General features: G+C 33.1%; 3 protein-coding genes across 3 annotated transcripts; all 3 read left to right on the top strand.

Annotated features, from left to right (window-relative positions):
• The first annotated feature begins 1,463 nt into the window (after positions 1 to 1,463).
• On the top strand, positions 1,464 to 5,057 carry LOC146951961 (B3 domain-containing protein REM16-like). The gene is made up of 4 exons (XM_085756938.1): positions 1,464 to 1,651; positions 2,388 to 2,973; positions 3,824 to 3,945; positions 4,577 to 5,057. Exons 1-4 carry the CDS (start codon positions 1,535 to 1,537, stop codon positions 4,895 to 4,897), a joined length of 1,146 nt encoding a protein of 381 aa, XP_085613064.1. The 5' UTR covers positions 1,464 to 1,534; the 3' UTR covers positions 4,898 to 5,057.
• A 1,498-nt stretch (positions 5,058 to 6,555) lies between these two features.
• LOC146951960 (B3 domain-containing protein REM16-like) lies at positions 6,556 to 9,533 on the top strand. Its single transcript, XM_085756930.1, has 4 exons — positions 6,556 to 6,762; positions 7,067 to 7,745; positions 8,205 to 8,326; positions 8,881 to 9,533. Exons 1-4 carry the CDS (start codon positions 6,655 to 6,657, stop codon positions 9,205 to 9,207), a joined length of 1,236 nt encoding a protein of 411 aa, XP_085613056.1. The 5' UTR covers positions 6,556 to 6,654; the 3' UTR covers positions 9,208 to 9,533.
• A 4,337-nt stretch (positions 9,534 to 13,870) lies between these two features.
• LOC146951959 (B3 domain-containing protein REM16-like) lies at positions 13,871 to 20,504 on the top strand. The gene is made up of 5 exons (XM_085756919.1): positions 13,871 to 14,129; positions 15,304 to 15,774; positions 16,398 to 16,851; positions 18,926 to 19,050; positions 19,942 to 20,504. Exons 1-5 carry the CDS (start codon positions 14,007 to 14,009, stop codon positions 20,209 to 20,211), a joined length of 1,443 nt encoding a protein of 480 aa, XP_085613045.1. The 5' UTR covers positions 13,871 to 14,006; the 3' UTR covers positions 20,212 to 20,504.
• Positions 20,505 to 26,379: the final 5,875 nt, after the last annotated feature.

The following is a 26,379-nucleotide window of genomic DNA, read 5'->3' as shown; positions in this document are numbered from 1 at the left end:
ATTTTTCTTTGCAATAGAAAAAATTACAGAAATAACTTAGAATATAGTTATGAGAGAACCAAAGAATATAAAAATAAGAACTATATTTTGTGATTCTTGTGTATTCGTACCCAAAGGCGCTCCTATTTATATAGAAAAATAGTACCATAACGATTAATATCTATTAATTATTAATTTGACCGTTTTAAAATTAACATTATCAACGTCGTTAATATTATAAAATATGCATTAAACAATTAGATTATATTTCATGTAACCTACAAAAAATTAACTTCATAACATTTGAAATTTAATAATATATTATTAATATTAAGTAATATAATTTTGTAACGAATAAATATTAATTATATAACCTTAAAAACTAATTACTACAATTAAATTTTCAATTAGTACGTTACTGTAATAGTGTAACGGACAAAAATTCAAAATATAATTTATTCAAGTTATTTATTTTAATTTTGTAACCTACCAAATTTTTAATGTACCATATAAATGTTAATCGAATACTAATTATATTAATAATTATTTGATTGTAACGTACAGATTTTTAATGTAACATATAAATTTTAATCAAAACAATAATTATATTAATAATTATTTGATTGTAACGTGCCAATTTTTTAATGTAACATATAAATTTTAATCGAAACAATAATTGTATTAATAATTATTTGTTTGTAACCAACTATATATTTTATGTACAATTTAAGGTTTCTCTCAAAAAAAAAAGTACAATTTAATGTTAAATAAAAAATGGTTTTTAATAATAATTATAATTATTAAGCTTGTATTAAAAATAAGAAGAAATTTTTTGGAACTAATGCCAAGTAGGATTTTGTTGAGGTGGACATCTTTAGAGGAGAGAATTTTGAAATAGGCTATTTCTAAGAACTCTAAATTGTTAGTATAAAGATTTGGATCTAGTAAAAGGAAAATTAGTTAGCAACGTTCAAAAACAATTTGGGCGTTTTTTTTTTTTTTTTGAGGAAAACAATTTGGGCGTTTTAACACTCGACTAGAGGCAAACGAGTCATTACCCACTAAAAATTAAGAAAATCATCATTTCACATTATTCACAAATTGAATCCTCAAACACAATGTTTTTTTTTTTTTAATAAATAGTTTAGTGGCTAAAAACTCATGAATAAATGAGGGGATGGTTATTATTAAGTGTACCAATTTTATCATTGAAATCAATACAATTAATCATTATCTTAAAAGCAGTACATAAACTTTAAACGACTATTATTTTTATATGAAAAAAGTTCTCTTCCTCTAAAATTAGATGTCTTTTTTGATACGGTAATTAATGAAATAATTAATAATATTGATTTTAATGGTAAAAATATGAGTCATTTACTCAAACTTCATTTTTTTTGTTTAGTCCGAGAATAAAATTGATTTTGTCAAATAAAATGCAGTTACAAAGGCTTAAAGGGAGGAACCATTTATGTTCTTCCTCGTGAAGTGCTATCAAGGCAGGCTTCAACCTTGTACCTTTGTTTGTGTCGTTCTCTTGTCAAAACAAAAAGTGATGGGAGAAGGAAGAACACAAAATAGCAAATCATGGGAGGAAGAGATTTATTGGTCCCATTTTCAGTTCATCCATTTCACCCTTTTTCTGAGCACCACCGATTTTCAACAACAACTTGTAACTACTTTCTTCATTCTCTTCTTTTTTCTCCAAAAATTCAACCTTTTTCAATTTTTTCTTATTTTCACTATACCCACCTTTTAAATTCTCTATCCTTTTACATTTCCTTTAACTGCACTGAAGAAAATGTTGAGCTTTTGATTATTGGTTATATAGTTTAGGGATATACATATATGCTTGTTTTTAAATAATGGCTGTGACTTTATTAATGTTCATATTTGTTTTCTGAATAACCACTCAATTTTGTTAACTGAGGGAGGGACTATATAGTTGGATAGGAGAATAGTTTAGGGATCTTTTAGTTCATTTTAATAGTTTAGGGACCAAATTGATGAAAAAGTGATAGTATAGGCCCTCTGGACTAAATTGCCCACCTTTTTGAATTTTTTTATCTTTTATCTTTTTACAATTCCTTAACTGCAGCTTGTTCTTTTGAACAAAGTTTTGAGCTTTTGGTTATGGATACCCATGTTGAAGTTTCTAATTTTGATTTTTGTGGCTGAAAAGAAAGTGAAAAAGGAGATTGTAGCGCAGGTTTTCATGGTTTATAATTCTGTTCTTTGTTCTGCAAAAATTGTCTATGTAAATCATGTACTTGAGATTATTAATGTCTGTTTCACAAGCAAATAAGTATGTTTAGCTCATATGTAGATATATTAATCTACCATCATCTCTTAGATTCTTCAGCTCAATGTTTCTTACTCTTAACTGGAAAGTTATAAATTTTTTGCAGGCGCTTCCTAAAACATTCTCGGACAATATAAAGAAGAAGTTGCCAGAAAATGTGACACTTAAAGGTCCTAGTGGAGTTGTGTGGAATATAGGGCTGAATACTAAAGGTGACACTGTTTACTTCGTGGACGGTTGGCAACGATTCGTGAAAGATCACTCTTTGAAAGAGAATGATTTCCTTGTCTTTAAGTACAATGGTGAATCACTCTTTGAGGTTTTAATCTTTAATGGAGAAAGCTTCTGTGAAAAAGCAGCTTCTTATTTTGTTCTAGAACGTGGACAAGCTCATACTAAACAAGCGGGTAACAAAGGAAAGAATTCAAACAATTCCGTTGAAGAAGTCAATACTCCTAATGGTGGTGTTGTTGAATGTGCTTCGCCTGAGAAATTTCGGAGTCTTGACAGTATACGAACACCTTTAGCTCTAACTTTTGAAACTACTAATGGAAATACTTTTAATGCTGGTTTTAAATCTGCTTCCCCTGAGAAGCCTGTTATAGAAGTTACGCCTGTCCAGACTAATAAGCGAGCAAGAACACCAAAAGAAGCTAATTCTTGGGAGAGAGCGTATAACAAGGAACACTCAGGTTAAAATATTTCTTTCTTTCCCATTAACTTTTACCATATGAATTCTAACTCATCTAGTAACTATAACTTTTGGATGTCATGGTTTTTGTGCTGCACATGCTTTGCTATGAAGTTTGTAAGAAGATAACTCCATGTTCATTGTGCAAACTAGTTTTTCCCCCTCTTTAATGGTCCTAAGCATGGTTTATGATTATCAGTATCTAGCGATACAGGCGAGTCGTATCTTGATTTTGTACTAAACTGGACCCAATCGATACGAAAATCTAGTGTGTATCTATATGGACATGAATCTCATCTTGAATCCTGATTCACTATCATGAATTTTGTTATGTCGCTTGTTTTTACTTAAAAACGATTTTTGTTTTTACTGATAGGGTCTTAACCTTAGCAGATGACATGGCCTCAGTGACAAAGGTAATAAGCCCAAAGTATGGAGAGTTTATGCGAGGAGAAATAAGAAAAGAGAATGATGAGGTGGCAAGGAGGGAAAGTTAGAATTAGTTGGTTAGTTGGTTAGTTGGTGATTCGGTTATATGAGGTGGGAGTTGTGGAGAGATGGAGGGTATCATGGATGAATCATTGTTTTGTTTGGTCAGAGAATTGTTTGATTTCTGTGTAGAGGATTGCTCTTTGGGTAGTAGGGATTTATCATAAATAAACACTCACATTTCATTTGCGATTCTCGGTTTCCTCTTTAATTTCTTACTTCTGGTATTAAAATTCATCTGATCTCCCCTAGCAAACTGATACTTGTCATGGAATGAGTATTTTGTATTCAAATTCTTATATTTATGCCAGAGCCTATCCTTTTTCTTAAAACTCATGATTGAATTGTTCAATTCCACACAGAGGCAGCACTGTCAAAGTTATCAAGAAGTGATGAGGAAAAGATAGCACAATCATTTACTTCCTCTGTTCCATATTTTGTTAAAATAATCAAAACGTTTCATGTCGGTGGTTCATGTGTTATGGTGAGTTGTTCTCTTTTGTGATTCTTAATTTATCCTCCCAAATAATGTTGTTATATCTCTCTGCCCTTTTGTGTTTTGTTTCATTTGCTTGAGCAACTGATCTGGTTGGAGTATTTTAATTTTTACTTAAACTGCATTCATCTTTTTATGTATGGAGGATGGAACCTGGTAAGCATGGAATAAAGCATTTAAGATGATTAAATTACCAGTAAAAGATGGTCTCAAAGAAAATTCCATCCATAATTTCGTATGATGCCTGTCCTAATTAACGAGTCAACCTTGGTAGATTTGAACTATTCTTGTTCTTGCACTTCAATGCATGTTGGAATGATATTTCAATACTTACTACTTAGTGAAGATGTTGTTTGACAAACTTCTCAACTACTGGCAAGACACGTAGCAATTACTATGTTCCATTTCTTCAAGAAGTACCGATTGTTTTTGTTATCATAGTTTTCTTTCCTTAAAAGTTTGTATTGAATGATATTGCAATTTGAACTTTCTTTCTCCTCAAATATTTCCCATTTGAAGTTTTTGTCATATTATTTGTTATGTAAACTTTCCTATTCACTGTGCTTGGCATTAACACTGAAGCTGTTGCTAATACTGATTTATAATTGATATAATGCAGAATATACCCCGTCAATTTTCTATGGCACATCTTAAAAAAGGCAAGATAAAGATTATTCTTCATAATATGAAGGGAGAATGTTGGACTGTCAATTCTGTTCCCACAGCTAAAGTGCCAAAAAGTCACACTCTATGTGCAGGATGGATGTCTTTTGTTCATGCCAATAACATTAAGATTGGAGATGTCTGCATTTTCGAACTTATAAATGACTGTGAATTACGTGTTCGCATCACTGAGGTTGGAAAAAAAGGGCTAGACTGCCAGGTTGGAAAGGAAGGTCTTGACCATCAAAATGAGCATATGAAACTTAATAGCATCTAGCTAGTTACTGTTGCATCCATATACCTGCTAACATTCTGCTTGTGAGACAGATGAATCAATTTTGTGGTAAGAGTCGCAAAAGACTTTATGTTTTGCAGGACGCCATACACATAGAATGTATTAATTATCGATATCTATATTGCCATTGCTTTGTAGTTCATATCATTGTGAATTTGTGACTGTCTATATAACATTCAGTAGCCTTGAAGAAAGGCCATACTTGAAGACGCGCCTTCTAAAACAACTTGAAGACGGCCAACTATTAGAGTCACTTGCATAATCGGTTAATGCGGCTGTGAACTAATTCTTGAATCTTATTTCATGTACATTTAGTGGTTTGATGGATAAACTAGGACTGTAATGTATGTTATTAATATACTCCCTCCTGCCCGCGGCTTCAACCAATGCAGAGTTCTTGACACTGCTGGGTTGTAATGAGCTGCATTCTCATATAACTAATGAAGGAACAAATGGAAAAATATAACTAATGATACTTTAGATGATAACACACTTTTCTTTTTACTTTTGCTTAATTGTTTATTTGAAGGCTCAACAGTTCATTAGTTATTGTCTTACACACCCAATTAACTAATGATTAACTATTTCGTCTCAACAATTATAGATTAAAAATAGTGATTTTTACTTTATATTTGTAAAAATGATTTTTATGAAAATTTATTCAAAAATAGTAAAAGTTATTTTGAACTCATATACTTTATAAATTAAATGAGTAATTTTAACATTTAGTAACTTAGATATTTATTTTTAAAGATTGAATATAATAAAAATCACACCTTTTTCACAAAAAAGTCTCAAAAATGATTTTTATGAGAAGCTAGCTATTCAAAATAGCTTCCCATGTTATGTTTTTTTTTTTCTAAAATTTTATTATCCAAAGAAAGTCGTAACAAAATGATGAAATACTTTAAATGACTTTTAAAGATAAGATGTTATACCAATTAATTTTTTTTTTTAAATAGGCAAGGGAATTATTTTATTATATAAAATAGCACTATTGACCATTTTTCAACAGTCTCAAAGAGGATTTGTTGTACTCAGCGAACTACATGACTAAACTCTTATAATTGAATTAATATCTCGTGTAAGAAATAACAAAGTTTAAACCAATTTTTCATTTTTCCTCAAAAAAAAAAACCAATTTTTCATTTGATTTTTTTTTTAAAAACTCTTTGATGATAATTACAAAAAACAATATGAAACACTAAAAAATCATTTTTTTAAAATCTATAACAAACGGCCATTTAAAAAAATTGGTTTACTTTTTTAGGGGATCAAATGAATCAAACTAACTAACTTGACCATATTTCTGATTGGTTAAGGTTGGGTGATCAAGTTGATAAAAAACAATTTTTTTGCTATCACTCAGCTTATTAAAATTGTGTACCGCTGTGAAATTTGTATTTATACTTTCACAAATGTTAAGAATTTTTTTTTTTTAACATTTTCTCTAACACTTACCATGTCAAATTTACGTGGGTTTCATCATTTTATATGAGACTTATTTTCAAAGTGTAATAAATTTGACAGAAAAAAAGAAAATGGGTGTTAGACAAATGGTTAAAAAGAGAGTCTCTATAACATTTTTTTATACATTTTATAAATATTGACAAAAAAATAAAAATAAGACAACATAAGGTGGAACAACACAACCCAAGACAAAGACACATTACTTTCTCTTGTTGTTGTTCTCCTACTAAAACAAAAAAGCTTGAAGCTTTGAACTATTTCATTCTCAAATGGGAGGTGGAAGAAGATCATGGGAGGAAGAGATTTACTGGAACCATTTTCAGTTCATCCATTTCACCCAATTTCTGAGTACCACCCATTTTCAACAACAACAACTTGTTAGTACTTCTTTTTGCTCTTTTTCTTTCCTTCCATGTTCTAAATGAAACAAAAATGAAACCTTTCTTTGACTATTGAGTGCATGCACTTCATCTCATGCTCATAATTTTTTTATCTTTTTACAATTCCTTTAACTGCACTTATTAGTTCTTTTGAACAAAGTTTTCAGCTTTTCAGTTTTTAGCTTTTCAGTTTTTAGCTTTTCCTGTAAATCATTGCTGAAATCATGTACTTGTGATGATTAATAGCTGTTTTTCAATCAATGTATCTTATCTCAAATGGAAATTTATACTTTTATTGCAGGCACTTCCTAAAACATTCTCAGACAATTTAAAGAACAAGTTGCCAGAAAATGTGACCCTTATAGGTCCTAGTGGAGTTGTGTGGAATATAGGGCTTACAACTAAAGATGACACTGTTTACTTCACAAACGGTTGGCAAAGATTTGTGAATGATCACTCTTTGAAAGAGAATGATTTCCTTGTCTTTAAGTACAATGGTGAATCACTCTCTGAGGTTTTAATCTTTAATGGAGAAAGCTTATGTGAGAAAGCAGCTTCTTATTTTGTTCTAGAATGTGGACAAGCTCTTACTGAACAAGGGGGTAACAAAGGAACGAATTCAAAGAATTCTGTCAGAGAGGTCAATACTCCTTTTAATGCTGGTGTTGAATGTGGTTCACCTGAGAAATTTCAGCGTCTTAACAGTATAAGAATGCCATTAGCCGTACCTTTTGAAACTACAAACAGAAAGACTTTTAATGCTGGTGTTGAATCTGCTTCCCCTAAGAAATGCATGGCTGATGCACTCACTAAGACGACAACTATACAGTTTCCCTTCCAGCCAACCGGCAAAAGGACTAAGAAGAAGCCTGTTAAAGAAGCCGTGCCTGTCAAGACTAAGAAGCGAGGAAGACCACCCAAAGAAGCTAATTCTAGCGAGAGAGCACTTGATTTGAGGGCTTGTAACAAGGAACATTCTGGTCAAAACATTTCTCTTTTTCTATTAAGTTTTACTATATTTATTCTAGCTTATTTAGTAACTATAACATTCTGATGCCATGGGTTTTTTATGCTGCACATGCTTTGCTTTGAAGTTTGTAAAAGCTTAAGAAGATAACTGCATGTCCCCCCTTTTTATAATGGTCCTAAGCGTGTTTTATCAGTATCAAATGACACAGGCGAGTCGTATCTGGATTTGATACTAAACTGGACCGAATCTGTACGAACATGTAGTGTGTATCAATATGGACATGAATCTCATCTTGAATCCTGATTCCCTATGATCAGTTTTGATTATTTCTAATGAATCAGTACCTATACTTAGAGTAATCAACCATTTTTTTTTTGTCAAATTGGTATAACCAATCACTTTTGTTTTATCATTTGATTTATTACTTCAATTAAAAAAACTCATGATTGAATTGTTCAATTCCACACAGAGGCAGCACTGTCAAAGTCATCAAGAAAGGATGAGAAAAAGATAGCACAATCAGTTACCTCCTCTTTTCCATATTTTGTTAATATAATAAAAAAGTTCAGTGTCGGTGGTTCATGTATTCTGGTGAGTTGTTCCCTTTTGTGATTCTTAATTTACCTCCCAAATAATGTTGTTTTATCTCTCCGCCCTTATTTTAAAGTAATTGTGTAGTGTTTCATTAGCTTGAGAAACTGATCTGCTCGGAGTATATTAATTTTTACCGAAACAGCATTCATCTTTTATATATGGAGGATGGTAAGCATGGAATAAAGCATTTAAGATGTATAAATTACCAGTAAAAGATGGTCTCAAAGAAAATTCCATCCATAATTCCCATAGTGATACAGACACCTGTCCTTATTAATGCTTCAACCTTGGTAGATTTGAACTATTCTTGCCCTTGCACTTCAATGCATGTCGGAATGATATTTACATACTCAGTGTAGATGATGCAGTTACTATGTTCTATAAGTACAAATTGTTTTGCTATCATAGTTTTCTTACCTTCAACGTTTGTATCGAACGATATTGCAATTTTAACTTAACCATTGTTATGTAAAGTTTTCTTCCTATTCAACTGTGATTGGCATTAACACTGAAGCTCTTGCTGATACTGATTTACAATTGATATAATGCAGAATGTACCCTGTGAATTTTCAATGGCACATCTTCCAAAAGGAAATATACAAATTATTCTTCATAATTTGAAGGGAGAACGTTGGACTGTTAAGGCTGTTGCTATAGCTAAAAGGCAGCATAAAACAAGTCACATTCTATCTGCAGGATGGTTGGCTTTTGTTCGTGCCAATGGCATAAAGGTTGGAGATGTCTGCATTTTCGAACTTATTGATGAGTCTGAGTTACGTGTTCGCAGTGCTGAGGTTGGAAAAGATGGGCTAGACTGCCAGGTTGGAAAGGAAGGTCTTGACCATCAAAATGAGCATATGAAACTTAATAGCATGTAGTTTGCTATTGTTCCATCCTTCTACCTGCTAACGTTCTGTTCGTGAGACAGATGAATCAATTTTGTAGTAAGAGTCGCAGAAGACTTTATGGATGTCTGTAAATTCATGCTGTCTCTTCGTAAACTCATCACTAATCAAGATCATATAATGTATTAATTATCGATCACTCCACTGCTTTTTAGTTCATATCATTGTGAATTTGTGATTGTCTATGTAACAACTTGAAGACTCAGCCAACTATTAGAGTCACTTTCATACTCAGTTACACGATTGTAAAATAATTCTTGAATCGTATTTCATGTACATTTAGTGGCTTGATGGATAAACTAGGACTAATGCATGTTAGAGCACTATTGACATGCCATTTATCGACATATATGTAACAATTGTACTCTGATAGATAGATGATTGCTGAATTATTTTATTTTGTTGAGCTATTTGAGCTTGAAGTTGGAGTAAAGGCTTAAAATAAAAAAAGAATAACTATTAATAAGTGAACTTATAGCAATCATACAAGGCCAAATTAAGCAAAATTATCATTGATGTACAATGACTAAAAATAAGAAACATTATGTTTCTCAATTGTTCATATAAAACTCAGCATAAATGAATTTACTAATATCGGCAGTGATGACATATTTTTGTGCTGGTGAAAAGGAACTTTCGGGGGCTTCGGTTTTGTGATATTCTATGGAGTGCAAGATGCAGAGGTGTTTCTGTCCAAGTTGCAAGAGATTAGAGTGAATGATCTTAGTCTGAGAATCAACATGACAAGGTTTGGGAGGGATTCTCCTAAACCACCACACTCTCATCAACCTCATCCTTCTTCGTATGAACATGAGGTGACTCTCACTAAGGGTGGTAGGTTGGTGACAGGGGTAAGAACATTTCGTAAGGTCCTGTCACAGTCCAGGGGTTATGAGTTTGAGAATGTCAGGGAGAAAGAAATCCTCCCCCCTCTGCCGGCGAGGGTGGTGGTTGTGGAAGCAGAAAGTGAGTGCTTTTGAAAACTGTTATGTTGGTTACCTTTGGAATCCGGATCAAGCCTTATCTCTTCTTCCTTCCAAATTTTGCCTCCAATTCCCACTTCCAAGTCCAATGAAACCCCTCAAATCCACCCTTGTTGGAAAATCACATCCTCCCTATCCAAAGCTTAGTTGAACAGCTGAGGATATAGTTATGAAAAAGCTGCTGAGCCAGTAAGCCACACCATTTATCAGTTCATAAATAATTGCCGTCACCATGACCAAACCTGTGAAAAATTGAACCATAACTGATGGCTCTTCCACATTTACAATTTGTGTCTGAATCTTCCACCATAGGTAACCATGTAGACTTTAAGTGAGAGTTAACACTAACTGGTATTCCTAGAAATTTGAATCGGAAAGAACCAACACGACATGACAGAAAAGTGGAAGCCATATTCATAAACTTGTCATTAACATTGATGACAATTAAGTTGCTTGAATACACCTCAAGTCCATACAACATCTCAAAACTCCTCAAGATTGCCTTGATTCACCACAGATTCTCAACCGAATCCACACAAGAAATAATTGTATCGTCCACGAATTGCAAAATTGGAAAAGAAATTCTAGGATGAACATAGTATGAGCAAAATAATCCTCTTTCCAGACCTTTTCTTAACTAGGCTAGCCAAACCTTCCGCAATATATCTATCAACTGAGTTGTACTCACATGAACCGCTTATTTTCATATCTATCCTCCCATTCAATACTATATGGACTTAGAACCCACCTTCACCATTCACGTTATTTCAAACCTCGCATGTGTTTCTTCATCGTCACGCTCGTAGTCTAAAATAACCTTGCCTGACTTTTGGTCACATGGGTGGGAACACAGACGCCAAAAACAAAATGAAAAAGAGGTTAACTTTATGACTTTGTTATGTGTGGCGTCCTACATATGAAAAGTGAAGAGAAACTCAATAAATGACTTGGACAAATCAAGAATCTGCATGAACATACCATTTCAACAAAAATATTTTGTGCTCCATTTTGTGAATATTTTTCGTGACATTTAACAATTTTCTATGCAAAATGCAATCACATAAGCTTTGGACAGGGAGGGGTGACTGCCTAGGGTTTGAAGGTGTGTCTGTGATGTGTAGTAAAATACTATCTCTTACCCTATAAGCTAAGTCCTCCTTTTATAAGAGTTATTTTATTTTATTTTTCCTCACGTGGGCTTTCCCAATCATTGTCTTTACCCAAATTCATAGGAGGCACGAGCCCCAAGAAATATCTTGCCATGCAGATCAATGTTTGGGTGTGACGTGGCCACATTAGTCATATCGTCGCTCTAGGATGAATGACCAGCCGACCTCCGCAAGTTTTGAGCCCTAAGTCGGTTTCTCTTGAGGGTTCACACCCTTAGCTCGGTCTTCCCCTAACCAAAATTCCTTTTCGATGGGGTGCCGAGCTAAAGGTATACTATACACAGTCTACTAACATCAAAGTCGACGAAGTGAAGGTGCTTTAAGAGTTGTGAGTACTAGTCGGCATAATCCTCCCATAAAGTGGGGAATATGCCTTGAAGGTACCATACAAAACAAGATTCGATAAAATACTAATGGAACCAATATGATGGATTCAACATAAAATTTTCCGTTTTTTTGTTTGTTTTTGTTTTGACAAAATACTTTTTTTCTCTCTCGTTGAATTGGTTCATACTGGCGAATTCAAGTGTTGTGTTGCATAGATCATATGTAGTACTAAGACATTGTCCAGTAGACAATTAAGAAAATTAATCTTTAGATACTTCAAAATCTATGATTTTTAAATGTACAAAAAATACTTCAATATCTATGAATACATCTTTAGATACTCAATTATCTTGTCTTAATTAGTTTAATTCTTAAATATGTCTTATATTGGTATGTTTTATTCAAAAACCTGCTATTCCTAAACATTGAAAGATTTTTTCTAATGATTTCAAGGGTTAGGAATAACAAGTTTTTCGATGCTATCCTTAAAGATTTCGTTAAGATCTTTTTTTTTTTATTTTTTTTTATGGTATCCTTAAAGATTTTGTTAACAAACTGAAATTTTGAATTTATTTTTTTGGGAGAAGCTTTTTATAATTTTTCAAAACAAAAATTATGGTAAAACATTACGCTCACAATGTCCCTAAATATAATCACTCATTTGACTAAAATTTTCTCCATAAATATAAACATTTTTTTTTCAAATTATTAAATACATATATTATTTCTTTTCTAAATAAATCCCTAGATAATACTCTCTCTGGTCGCATTTATAAATAAAAAACAACTTTTTAGATTTATTGAATATCTAATGTATGTGGTATATATATTGGTCAAATACATTAGTTATTCAATGAATCTAAAAAATTATTTTTTGTTTATAAATTTGACCGGAGGGAGTATCATGAAGTGTCTTCAAATACGATCTCTCTATCCTAAAATAAATGAAACATTTATTCCTTTCACACGTATTAAGAAAATTGTATAAATGAAAGAGAGAGAAAAATTATTCTAAATGCAAATTGGAAGATAATACTGAATTCAGAGTGATAAAATTAGTATTAATTATATAAAAAATTAGTATTAATTATAATGTACAATTAAAAAAAGTTAGTGATTAATATTGTATTAAAAAATGAAATACGCCAATTATTTTGGGACAAATGAAGTATGAAAAAACAAAATTTACTACATACGCATACAAAGGGTATTTTATATACATTCATACATAAAATGGACACATTAATTATTTGGAAATGTTACTGTCTTTGTTTAGAAGTTTAAAGTGGAAATTTATTTTGAAAATTGTGCATTCAAGATATTGAAACAACAAAAAGTAACTTTTTCAACATAAAATTTATCAATTTTTTTTGAAGAAATAAAATTTATCAATTACTAATCTTTAACTAGCATAACCCACAATTACTTCCTCCATCCCAAAATAACAAAGTCGTTTGCAAAAAAAATAAAAAATGTCCCAAAATTAATGATCCATTTCATTTTTCAATGCAACATTAATTTTTTTTTAATTATAACTTTAATTAATACTAATTTCATCGTTCTCAATTTAATATATTGTACTTTGCATATGTGATAATATGAAATGCACTAATACTCGATAAAACTCTCAAAACCATTCTTATTTTTCTTACACTTGTTTTTTTTTAAGGATCTTTCTTACACATAAAAAAAAATTCTTTGCACACGTCAAATGAACAAAATGGTGAGTTATTGGAGAGAGCAGTAAAAGGTAAAAATGAAAAGGGAAATGTTAACTGGTGTCCTCGAGTCATTTGTTAAGGCTTTTAAATGATTATTTATCATAAGTGTTGTGTTAACCGGTGTCCCCGGGACATTGGTTAAGAAAACCAAAAAAAGAAAGTTTTAGTTTAAAAATAACACTTTTTAAACCTTTAAAGATTTGACTTCACAAGTTCCAATGCATTATTACTGTATATATGCTCCCTTATCATAAAAATATGTTTAATTAGTGCATCCAAAATTGAAATATTTAACTTTTTTTTATAAAATAATTTCTTCTTTTAAAATGTTTAATTAAAAACTCAAATGAAAAAAACTAGATGCCTCTATACTACGCGGGAGGATGGAGCAGTAAAAAGTAAAAGATTTAAGATGACTAGGGTCATTGACTGGAATGAATGTTTCGTTTCTGTCATTCGTCTTCCTCGTAAACTGTTGAGGTTTAAAGCAGCCTGTACCCTTCTGTCTCTCTTGCTCCAACCAAAACAAAACCCTTGCAACTTTCATTATCTCTTTCACTGTGTTAATTCAAATGGGAGGAGGAGGAGGAACACCAAACAACAGCAGGTCTTGGGAGGAAGACATTTACTGGACCCATTTCCAATTCATCCGTTTCACCCAATTTCTTCAAACCACCCATTTGGAACAACAACTTGTAAGTATTCTTTTCTTTCCTTTATCCTTTTCTTTCTAAGCTGTTCATATTTGTACATGCACTTCATTTAATCTATTTTTCACTTTTTAAAGTTTTTTTTTATTCACTATTTTAGCTTGCCCACTTTTTAAATTTTGTATATTTTTACAATCCATTTAACTGCAATTAATTCTTTTTGAACAAAGTTTTCAGCTTTTCGTTAAAGTTTCTATTTTTGCTTTTGATACCCTTTGTTTTGAGTTTGTATTGCAAAAGAATCATGCTAAAAAGGAAAAGATAAGAAAGTGAAAAAAGAGATTGTGGTGTAAGGGTTTCTTGGTTTATTGTTCTTTTCCTTATTCTGCAAAAATTATGTAAATTGTTGAAAAAGTGCCTTCAAATTAGTATCTGGGCATCCTGCCAGATTGCGCTAGGCGCAACGCCAGGAGTTTGACAGCAGCATGGGATGGCTTGGGGCTGCCAATTTGCGCCATGCTGTGCTGGGCGTGTTTTGGCTGCGCAGGATTGCGTGTTGAGTCTGTCTTGGGTGCCAGACGCTCCAGGCCATGCGCCATGTGCTGGTGTGCGGATCTGGCTTTTCAGTTTTTTCGTGTAACCAAGAGTAAGAACCAAAAGAGGGGTAGAGTGAAATTAGGGATTGCTCTTGAGCACTTTTGTAGCTCTCGTGAGAGAAAGGGGAAAGGTAGAAAGTTGAACATTGTAAGCTAATTTTTTGTAACTCTTTTGTATCTCTTGTTAAGACTTATTGATAGTTGATCAAAGAGTTGCTCTCCCCCCAGACGTAAGTCAATTTGGTCCGAACTAAATAAACAATCTTAGTGTGTTTGTTCCTCTTCTTTCTTTATCTTGTATGTATTTGGATTCGTTGTTTTGATTTGTATTACCCATAGGTTCTAGATTTGTTCTTGGCTGAATCTACTGTTGCTTAAGCTGTTTAGTTTTGGTTGCCACTGTTCTCATTGGTTTTTACAACAAGTGGTTTGAATTCAAACCATAAAGCATGTACTTGGGATGATTAATGGCTGTTTCTCAAGCAAATATATATATTTTTTTTTGAAGAATCAAGCAAATAATTATGCTTAGCTCTTAGGTAGATATATTAGTCTACCAACATCTCAGATTCTTCAGCTCAATGTTTCATAGTCTCAAATGGAAATTTATACTTTTATTGCAGGCACTTCCTAAAACATTTTCAGGCAATTTAAAGAACAAGTTGCCAGCAAATGTGACCCTTAAAGGTCCTAGTGGAGTTTTGTGGGATATAGGGCTGACAACTAGAGATGATACAGTTTACGCAACGAATGGTTGGCAACAATTCGTGAAAGATCACTCTTTGAAACAAAATGATTTCCTTGTCGTCAAGTACAATGGTGAATCACTCTTTGAGGTTTTAATCTTTCATGGAGAAAGCTTCTGTGAGAAAGCAGCTTCATATTTTATTCTTGAACGTGGACAAGCTCATACTGAACAAGGGGGTCGCAAGGCAAAGGACACAGACACTTCTGTTGAAGAAGTCAATACTCCTTCTAATGGCAGTGTTGAATGCGGTTTGCCTGAAAAATCATGGGAGGAAGACATTTACTGGACCCATTTCCAATTCATCCATTTCGCCCAATTTCTTAGCACCGATTTTGAACAGCAACTTGTTAGTACTCCCTTCATTCTTGTTTCCTTTTTCTCTTTTCCTTGGGTGTTGAGTACATGCACTTCATTTCATGTTCATACTATTTTCAAGTTCTTTTCCTTTTTCTTTATTATTTTAACTTGTCCAGCTTTTAAATTTTTTATCTATCTACCATTTCTTTAACTGCAGTTAATTCTTTTGAAGAAAGTTTTGATCTATTTGTGTTTGTTTTTAAATAATGGCTTATGAACTTTGACAATAGTTGTAGATCTGTTTTTTTTCCTTCCTCCCTTTCTAGTGTTTGCTTTTGAGACGCTTTGTTTTGAGCTTGCATTGCAATAGAGGAACCATGCATCTACATTTAAGTAGATTGATTAAAGGAAAATAAAAGGAAGTGAATAAGGAGATTGATTAGTAGCTGTTTTTCAGGCAAATAATTATGTTTTGCTCTTGGTTTATTAGTCTTTTTCCAATTCTGCAAACACTATTTATGTAATTTGTGAACTGGAGATGATTAATAGCTGTTTTTCAAGCAAATAGTTAAGTTTAGCTCTTACGTATATGTATATTCTACCAATATCTCGTAGGCTCTTCAGCTCAATGTATCTTTTAATCTCAGATGGAAATTTATATTTTAATTTCAGGCACTTCCTAAAACATTCTCAGACAATTTAAAGAAGAAGTTGCCAGAAAATGTGACCCTTAAAGGTCCTAGTGGAGTTGTGTGGAATATAGGGTTGACAACTAGAGATGACACTGTTTACTTTGTGGACGGTTGGAAACGATTCATTAAAGATCACTCTTTGAAACAGAATGATTTCCTTGTCTTTAAGTACAACGGTAAATCACTCTTTGAGGTTTTAATCTTTGATGGAGATAGTTTCTGTGAGAAGGCAGCTTCTTATTTTGTTGGAAAATGTGGGAATGCTCCAACCGAACAAGGGGGTAGAAAGGCAAAAGACACAAATAAGTCTGTTTCCCCTGAGCAGTTCATGGCTGATGCGGTTCCCTCCCAAACAAACGGCAAAAGGACCAAGAAGAGGCCTGTTAATGAAGTTACGCCTGTCCAGACTAAGCGAGGAAGACAACCAAAAGCAGGTAATTCTTGTGAGAGCTCATGATACGAGTCCTAATTAACAAGGAACACTGGTTAAAATATTTATTTCTGTTCCATTAACTTTTACTATATTAATTCTGAACTATTTGGTAAATAAAACTTTCTGATGTCATGGTTTCTTTGCGCTACACATGCTTTGGTATGATGTTTGCAAAAGCTTAAGAAGATAACTTCATGTTCGTTGTGCAAACTAGTTTTTTCCGCTTTTTAAAATGGTCCTAAGCGTGGTTTATGAGTATCTTACGATAGACACGAGTTGTATATCAATTCAATACTAAACTGAACCCAATTGATAAGAACATCTAATGTGTGTCTATTTGGATATGTATCTCATCTTGGACATGTAACTCTAATGAATTAGTACCTAAACTTAGAGTAGACAACCACTTTTTTGTCAAATTTGTATAACCAACCACTTTTCTTTTGTCATTTGATTTATGGCTTCAATAAAGAATCATTTTGAAATTCATATATAATGTATCGGTATATACTTCTGTTATGTCACATGTTTTTACTTAAAAAGGACATACTTTCTCTAGTGCCTTAACTTTAGCAGATGACTTGGGCTTGAGTGACAAAGGGAATAAACTCAAAGTATGGAGATTTTATGTAAGGAGAAACTACAAAAGAGAGAACAATGAGGTGGCAAGGAGGGAAAGTGAGAGTTAGTTGGGTAATTTGGGATTTGGTTATATGAGGTGGTAGTTGTGGAGAGATAGAGGGTATCATAGAAGAATCATTGTTTTGTTTGGTCAGAGAATTGTGTGTTTTCTCTGTGTAGAGCATTGCTCTGTGTAGTTAGGGATTTATCATCAATAAACACTCACATTTCATTTGTAATTATAGGATTCTCTTTAATTTCTTGCCTCTGTTATTTCTGGTTTGCAACAAATTAGTCCGACCTTCTGGATTAGTGGAAAGGAATTGTAGGTTTGCAATAAATTTGGCACTTTCCTCGTCATAGCTTTTCTTGTGATTTTGCTCAATGGGAGCACTCGCAAGTTTGCATTCAAGCTTACCTGTTTCCTGCAAAAGGTCAAACACTAATTTCCTTTGAGAGATCAATATGTGTTGCTTCATCTCAAGCTTTATTTTTCCTTTAATAAATGTGATAGGACCCATTAAGGGAAAGGTCCAAATGGAGAGGAGAGTGCTTAGTTGTCAACTTAGTTGGAGAGAGGGAGAGAAATACACATGGAAGAGGGGAATATTTAGAGAGGCAGTGTCATGAGGAGGTCATGATAATTGTTTCTATTCTGTTTTACAGTTTTAGTTCTGATTCTTGATTTTCCAGCATTAGCTGTTCAACTGAGTTCCCACCTGTGTTCCAAATCTTCTAATCATGGAAATGGAAAATGATTCTCAGTCAACATTTGAGTTCTCTGCACACCAAAAATAAGACCAGCTTCACCCTTGATGCTCTTTCAACCCATCCAATAGGATCTTTAACGTGAAATCCGGTGACTCTACCATCGTAGCCCACATGTTGTCCATCGTCACTGGTTTCCCTCTTATATCCGGCAGGTGACCAATTGATAGAGACTCAAAAACGTAATAGTATAGAATGAGTGTGTTATTTGCTAACATAAAATGATTACATGAGTTTCCTCCTATAATCCATAGAGCAAAGCTCTTTCAGAGGATGAATACCAATACCCTCTGCCCAGTAGAAATTGTAAAATAGAATACAGACAACTGAAGATAAAAAGGAAAGTTAAAATTGCAATATTGTTCAAGAAGGAAATATTAAACTGTCTCTGAAGTTATCTTCTGTAATCATAATATCATCAACATACACAAAAGTACAATTAGTTTTCCTCCTTGTGAATGCTTGAAGAAAAGATTGTGATTTCCTTGACTTTGCCTATCTTCTAAACACGCAATTGCCTTTGATTTTATTTTGGGTCTAAAAAATATGTATTAAAACTCATCTGATCTTCCCTAGCAAACTGATACTTGTCTAGGAAAGAGTATTTTGCATTCAATTCCTTATATTTATGCCAAAGCTTATTATTTTATTTAAAACTCATGATTGAACTGTTCAATACCACACAGAGGCAGCACTGTCAAAGTTATCATCATCGCATGCTGAGAAAAAGATAGCCGAATCATTTACCTCCTCTTTTCCTTATTTTGTTAAAATGATCAAAACGTTCAATGTCGATGGTCCACGTATTCTGGTGAGCTTTTTCCTTTTGTAATTCATAATTTTCCTCCCAAATAATGTTGTTTTATCCCTCCGCCCTTATCTTTAAGTAACCTGGGTAGTGTTTCATTTGCTTGACAAACTGATATTGTTGGAGTATATTAATTTTTACTGAAACAGTATTTCTCCTTTTATGAGGGGGAACCTTGGCGCAACTGATAAAGTTGTTGTGATGTGACTGAAAGGTCACGGGTTCAAGTCCTGGAAACAGCCTCTTGTGGAAAACAGGGTAAGGCTGCGTACAATACACCAAATGGTGGGACCCCTTCCCGGACCCTGCATATGCGGGAGCTCTAGTGCACCGGGTTGCCCTTTTAGTATTTCTCCTTTTATGTGTGGAGGATGGTAACTTGGTAAGCATAGCTTAAAGCATTTAAGATGTATTTTATAAAGAAAAAGAAGAAGCATTTAAGATGTATACATTACCAGTAAAAAATGATCTCAGTGAAAATTCCATCCACAATTCCATAGTGATACGAGTCCTAATTAATGAGTCAATCTTGGTAGATTTGAAATATTACTGTACTTGCACTTCAATGAATATTGGAATGATATTTCAATACTTAGTGAAATGCTGCTTGACAAACTTCTCAATTAGTGCTATGAGATTTACAAATTGAATTCTAAGCAATTTCTATGTTGTATTTCTCCAAGAAGTACCAATTGTTATTGTTATCTTGTCATAGTTTTCTTTTCTTAAAATTCTGTATATCAATATTGCAATTTTAACTTTCCTTCTTTAATATTTCCTATTTTAAGATTATTGGTCGTATTATTTGTTATGTAAAGTTTTCTTCCTATTCACTGTGCTTGCCATTAACATTGAAGCTCTTGTTGATAGTGATTTATAATTGATATGATGCAGAATGTACCCCACCAATTCTCAAAGGCACATCTTCCAAACCGCAAGATAAAGATTATTCTTCATAATTTGAAGGGAGAACAATGGACTGTTAATTCTGTTCCAACGACTAGAGTGAATACAGATCACACTCTATGTGGAGGATGGGTGAATTTTGTTCGTGGAAACAACATAAAAGTTGGAGATGTCTGCATTTTCGAACTTATACATGAGTGTGAATTACGTGTTCGCGTCGCTGAAGTTGGAAAAGATGATTCTAGGTTGGAAAACTAGCTTTTAGTATGCTTAGTGCAAAGACATGATGTCCCTTGCCATGACACTTCTAGTATGGCAAGTCAGCTCAAAGTGCTGCTGATGATTGTGTTTAGTGCTGCTGATGTAGAAATTGTATTGGGTGGTAGTTATTTTTAATTTAGTAACTGATGTTCAGTTTACAAATATGTTGTTTTTGGTAGTTATTAGCAGTTATTGTTTTTATGAACCAATTGTTGTCTTTGTTGAGTTGTTTTCAGACGGCATGTATGTACTGTAACTTTTCTAATGTTCATTAACATTGTTCTTTTCCATTATTGTCTCAACGTTATTTTTCTATTCTTGTTCAATCAACAACAAATTGGTGTCTATAACCCTATTCCTAAGGATACGGTGTGCAAGTTTAACATCATGGAATCTGAAGCAAGTTTCTCCGGAATTGCTCTGACAGTGTTTAACGAAAGAAACTGTCAACTTTGGACAATGTGTATGGAGGTGTATTTGGAAGCTTTGGATAAGTGGGAAGGAATGGAAGAATGTTGTTATGAAATCTCTATTCTTACGAACAATTCTGCCATGGCACAAATAAAAGTGCAAAAGCAAAAGAAGACAAAGAAAGCAAAGTCAAAGGTCTACTTGTGTGTTGATGACTCAACTGCTATTTTCACAAGAATCATGTCCTTGAAATCAGCAAAGGAGTTATGGGATTATCTCAAGAAAGAATATGAAGAAGATGAAAGAATTAAAGGCATGCAAGTCCTCAACTTGATTCGGGAATTCAAAGTTCAAAGAATGAAGGATTTTGAGATGATTCAAAATTACTCTAACAAGCACGTCAATATATTGCAAACAATGTGAGACGTCTAGGATTAGAATTTACTGATTCTAGAGTTGTTGAAAAAATTCTTGTAACGATGCATGAAAGATAGGAAGTAACCATCACTACCTTTGAGAATACCAAGAATTTCTCAAAAAAATCTTTGGCAAAATAGCTTAATGCATTGAAGACACGAGAATAGATAAGACTGATGAGAGAGAAAACAACATGTGAAGCAGCTTTAGCAACCAACAAAAAAAATGTGGGCAAATTCAAGAAGAATTTTGGTGAAATTAGACCTAACGTCAACCAATGCAAAAGAAAATAATGAAATTCGAAGAAAATCTTCACTGCCTTGTAAACACTGTGGAAAGAAAGGTCATCCACCATTTAGCGCACCAAGTGTAATCAAATGGGGCATGAAGCTATTACATGTGAAAATAAGAATCAACAACATAGTGACAGGGCAAATATTATTGATCAAGAAGAGGAGAAGGATCACTTGTTCATTGCTACATATTTCTCTGGCATCGAATCAAGTGAGAATTGATTGATTGACAATGGGTGTACTAACCACATGAAACATAACAAAGATCTATTTAGGAAACTAAGCAATGCAAACTCAAAAAATTCGAGTTGGAAATGGAAACTACATTGCTGTGTGAAAGAAAAAGGAACAATAGCAACCTTAGTCTATTATTCTGGTACAAACTTCATGTGTTGTACCGTACGTCTTTGAAATTGATCAAAGTGTGTTAACTATTGGGAAATTAATTGAAAAGTGATATAAAGTTTTGTTTGAAAATGAAAGCTGTTTAATTAAAGATAGTGATAACAAAGGTATTTTCAAAGTAAAAATGAGAGGAAAATGGGCAAATTGGTTTACAAATGAAAGAAAATGTCACAGATTTGTGGCATAAAAGACTCGGGCATTATCATCGTCAGAGGACAATGCAGTTAAAATCCAAGGAGATGGAAAATGACCTTGCATAACTTGATGAACACATTTAAAATTGCAAGGCTTGTCAATTTGGAAAGCAAAGCATAAGCCATTTTCAAAGACAACATGCAGAGCGACAAAAAAGCTGTAATTAATTTATAGGTCAAATGCATCTAAAGGTCCTTTAAGTTTTTTTGTTTTTCCCAAAGTGGTCCTTTAAGTTTCAAAAGTCCCAAACAAGTCCTTTTAGTTTTTGAATCGTTTCAAATAAGTCCTATTGTAGATAGCATAGTTGGTAATTGCTTTCTTGAACTCATCTTTGGTACCAAATCTGACTCCTAACACCCACTTAAAATTAGTCATCTTTTTAGGTATGACAAATGGTGGATAATGCTCTTTGTTGCTATCATCTGAATCATCATCATCATCCTCTAAAATGACTTGTTTGAAGCGATTCAAAAACTAAAAGGACTTGTTTGGGACTTTTGAAACTTAAAGGACCAGTTTGAGACTTTTGAAACTTAAAGGATCACTTTGGGAAAAACGAAAAACTTAAAGGACATTTAGATGCATTTGACCTAATTTATACTTACATTGCATGTCCACAAAGAACATCTTCTTTGCATGGTAGTCATTATTATGTTATATTCATCGATGATTTTAGTTGTATGTATTGGATCTTCTTTCTAAAGCACAAGTCAGAGGTAGCACAAGTATTTTAGAAATTCAAAATCTGGAGTGGAGAATGAGAATGGTTGTAAATTTCAAACTCTTAGATCTGATAACGGCAAAGAGTATATTCTGAAGCATATGATCATTTTGTTATGAGGTTAGGATTCGTCATTAGTGGACAGTTCGATACATTCCACAACATAGTAGAGTCAGTGAAAGAAGAAACAAATTTATATCAGAGATGACCCAATGTATATTACATGATAAGAACTTGCCCAAGAAATTTTGGGCAGAATCGGTGAACAAGTTGTTTATTTGCAAAATAGGCTTCCTACAAGGGCAATAAATGATAAGACACCATTTGAGGCCCGGTATGATTACAAACCCTCCCTAAATTTCCTTAAAATACTTAGACGCTTATGTTTCACTCATGTTCTACAAATCAAGAGAGATAAACTAGACAAAAGAGCCCTTCTATGCATTTTTTTCTGTTGCAAAAGCTTATAAAAATTTCTAGCCACAAAATGGTAAAATTATTATAGGCAGATATGTGAATTTTATAGAAGACTAAAAGTGGAATTGGGATGACATGACCACAAATGTGTTAAAGCAATTTCCGAAGAGCCAAAAATCCAGCCCTACAAAATAGATGAAAGCAATGAAGATAGGGAAATTGAAATGATAGATGGACATTCCTGTGAGAGGCACAAGACTACTTTTGTATGTTTATCGAAGATGCAGTATCGCTGTTTGTGAGCCTGCTGGTTTTGAAGAAGCAAAACTTGATCAAAACTGGATAGTTTCAATGAAGGAGTTACACATGATTGAGAAAAATAATACATGTCAACTTGTTGACAAACCTCATGATAGAAATATTCACAAGAGTTTTGTAAATAAGTTATTTATTTATTTTTCAAATGTGATTCACTTGATTAAGATCCAATGACTCAGAGTTTCGTAAGATTGAAATTCGGGAAGCATTTTCTAATAGCAGCTATAATTTAAATGAAAAGCTGCAGAGTACATGACATCAAAATGAATTAGCAAAGTTTTATGAACAAAAGATAGGTGCAGATTCTTTACAATATGAATGTCAATGTGGTAGTGTTACAATTGGAATCCAATTTTGAACAAAAGAGAATTAAAATCTATCCAAATACATTTGAAGGGAACATGCAGCAAGCAACAACATAATACAAACAACACTGTTGAAATAGTAGGTGCACTGATGAGAAGTAAGTATCTCAGATGCAGTGCTGATCCTGCTCCCAAACTAATCAATTTTCCTCAAGGCTTTGTTTGCGAGTTTGGAGGGGACGGGAAGGGAAGGCTTTGAGGGGTGGAAAATATGAGGGAAAATGGAGAAATCTTTCAAAAAATTTAAGAGAGTGGTTTTTTAGAGAATGATAAATCAATGCATATGATAACTATATTTTTAATTTTAAAATTAATATAACAACATAGATTAAATTTGAAGAATTCATATAAACCCTCCCAAACCCCCCAAAACCCTCCTCCAATACAATTTTTTAGTTCCCCCAAATGAGGAGGGTTTAGTATTATGAAGAAAAGTTAACCCCCCAAAGCCCTCCCCTCCCATTTTCCTTTATTTCTTCCACTTGCTCATTCCTTTTTTTTCAAGCCTTCCCCTCCCTTCCCCTCCAAACTCGCAAACAAAGCCCAAGGGAATGTCAGTATCCTCCAGAGAAGATTCATGTATTTGCTTCTATTATATCTTTCCAATTTCAGAGTTCATTGTTGTTGTAAATTGTAATAACCTATGAAGCCACTCCTGATCTTAACCACCCCACAAAGCAATCAAAGTAAGATCCAATGTGCTTCCCCGTGTGACTACGACATCGTTCCATGCTACTGAGTTTACATGTATCATACATCATTGTGCTCAGCCTTTCGGCTGCTGAGCCACCGGCCATGACCACCTATGCGCGGCTGCGAGGACCCTCTTGCTCTCAGAGAGGGTGATTAGGGAGACTTAGAAACTGAAATTTCTCTTTGTATTTCCTTGAAAGCAAAAGATCATGTACATGCTTTTTATATATGCTATTAAGCTAAGAGAAGCTTAAAAATAGCAACTAACTTATCTTCTAATAAGTAATAACAAACTTAGTCTAACAAACTTTGAGATAGAAACAAATTAATAACTAATTTACAGTTATGCAGCTATTGATATATCCACATAACTGAATCTGAATGTATGGTTGAGTGATGAAAACAATCCCTAAGAGAAATGGTGTTTCGAGCTGTGAAATATGCCCTATAGGTTGCTTATTCTAGAGGTTTATGTATAGGAGAAGGTTTGTATGCCATGTACTGGCTGGCCATAGTAGCCTCTAATCTTGGTATCAGGATGTTAGTTTCAAGCCCTAGCTAGTTCTAGTATTATTATTTTTTTCAATCCCTAGTTCTAGTATAAATTAGTATAGAATCATGCATGTGGCTTGTGATTGTCATGTAGGATATGATTCAAAGGACTAGAAATGATAACTAGGTTGAATCTTCATGATTAAGTGAAATGAGATTAGTGTGTATACCTTATGACCCTTAATTTTATATTAGAACCAAAAATAGAACCATTTATAGAAGCAAAATAGCATATTAATACCTAATTTACAGTTATGTGCCTATGGATATATTCACACCTTGCTCCTAGAAATTTGAGATCAATTGATGGTCCTAAATTTACATGTTTTTACTACTGAAACATAATCTTTTGTTACTAAGTTGTCTTTTGTTATTAGTTTAATATTCAAAAGTGTCTTCTAGTAGTATGTTTTATAACAAAAATTGCTAACCCCTTTTAAACTCCAGCCCTCATTTTATCAAATAAATAAGGGTCCTGCTAACTTGATAATGAAGTTAAAACATTCGAAATAACAATTTTTTAACTTGTAATAATTTGACTTCATTCCTTCAAAAAAAAAAAGTCGAATTCATCATTTTTCACCGTATTTCAACAAAATATAATCTGCTAACCCCTAAATATTAAAAGATATTTTGTAGTTTGAACGCATTCAATACGGTCGTTTAAAATCATGTATGCAACGCGTCAAAATACATTGAATCAAGACTACACGGTTTTAGTTTTAAATAAACTTTTAGTTTTTTTATTAACTAAATTTCCGATTTTAAAATCTACGCCAATCGATTTTAATCCAACGATCACCGACTTGGTAAATGTGTGAATGCATTTAAGATACTAGAAATGGACTAAAATCAATGTTTCTATACCCTTTCTTACATTACTAACCGTTGCGAAAGAAATTAGTTTTCACCATATTCCAACAAAATATTTCTATTTTTGTTCCTTTAACTAATACCCCAAAGGTACTCTTACATTTCCCAGTAAATCGAAATTGTTAACCCCTAAACATTAAAAGATATTTTATAGTTTGAACGCATTCAATACGGTCGTTGCAAATATGCAACGCGTCAAAATACTTTTATAGTTTGAACGCATTCAATATGGTCGTTGCAAATCATGTATTCAACGCGTCAAAATACTTTGAATCAAGACTATACACGGTATTAATTTTAAATAAAGTTTCAATTTTTTTAATAAATAAATTTATGACGGTCAAATCTACGCAAATCGATTTCAATCCAACGATCATCGACATAGTAAATGTGTGAACACATTTAAGACGGCCATGAAATTGACTAAAATCAATGTTTCTATACATTTTCTACCTTTTACCTTCCTTATAAGTATGACCTGTACTTTTCTTGACTAGAGCCTATA

The sequence above is a fragment of the Medicago sativa genome, chromosome 1 (assembly GCF_051527215.1).
Source record: "Medicago sativa cultivar Bolivia chromosome 1, Bolivia_mono, whole genome shotgun sequence".
Classification (NCBI taxonomy): Eukaryota; Viridiplantae; Streptophyta; class Magnoliopsida; order Fabales; family Fabaceae; genus Medicago; species Medicago sativa.
Note: the sequence above shows the minus strand (reverse complement) of the source record. Positions and strands in the feature narration are given on the sequence as shown.

Bases quoted from the DNA above. Each gene is read 5' to 3' on its own strand.
- LOC146951961 (XM_085756938.1), top strand. From the start codon at position 1,535: ATGGGAGAAGGAAGAACACAAAATAGCAAATCATGGGAGGAAGAGATT. The intron at 1,652-2,387 runs GTAACTACTTTC...AATTTTTTGCAG, and splicing joins CCGATTTTCAACAACAACTT to GCGCTTCCTAAAACATTCTC. The intron at 2,974-3,823 runs GTTAAAATATTT...AATTCCACACAG, and splicing joins GTATAACAAGGAACACTCAG to AGGCAGCACTGTCAAAGTTA.
- LOC146951960 (XM_085756930.1), top strand. From the start codon at position 6,655: ATGGGAGGTGGAAGAAGATCATGGGAGGAAGAGATTTACTGGAACCAT. The intron at 6,763-7,066 runs GTTAGTACTTCT...CTTTTATTGCAG, and splicing joins ATTTTCAACAACAACAACTT to GCACTTCCTAAAACATTCTC. The intron at 7,746-8,204 runs GTCAAAACATTT...AATTCCACACAG, and splicing joins TTGTAACAAGGAACATTCTG to AGGCAGCACTGTCAAAGTCA.
- LOC146951959 (XM_085756919.1), top strand. From the start codon at position 14,007: ATGGGAGGAGGAGGAGGAACACCAAACAACAGCAGGTCTTGGGAGGAA. The intron at 14,130-15,303 runs GTAAGTATTCTT...CTTTTATTGCAG, and splicing joins CCCATTTGGAACAACAACTT to GCACTTCCTAAAACATTTTC. The intron at 16,852-18,925 runs GTAATTCTTGTG...AATACCACACAG, and splicing joins AGGAAGACAACCAAAAGCAG to AGGCAGCACTGTCAAAGTTA.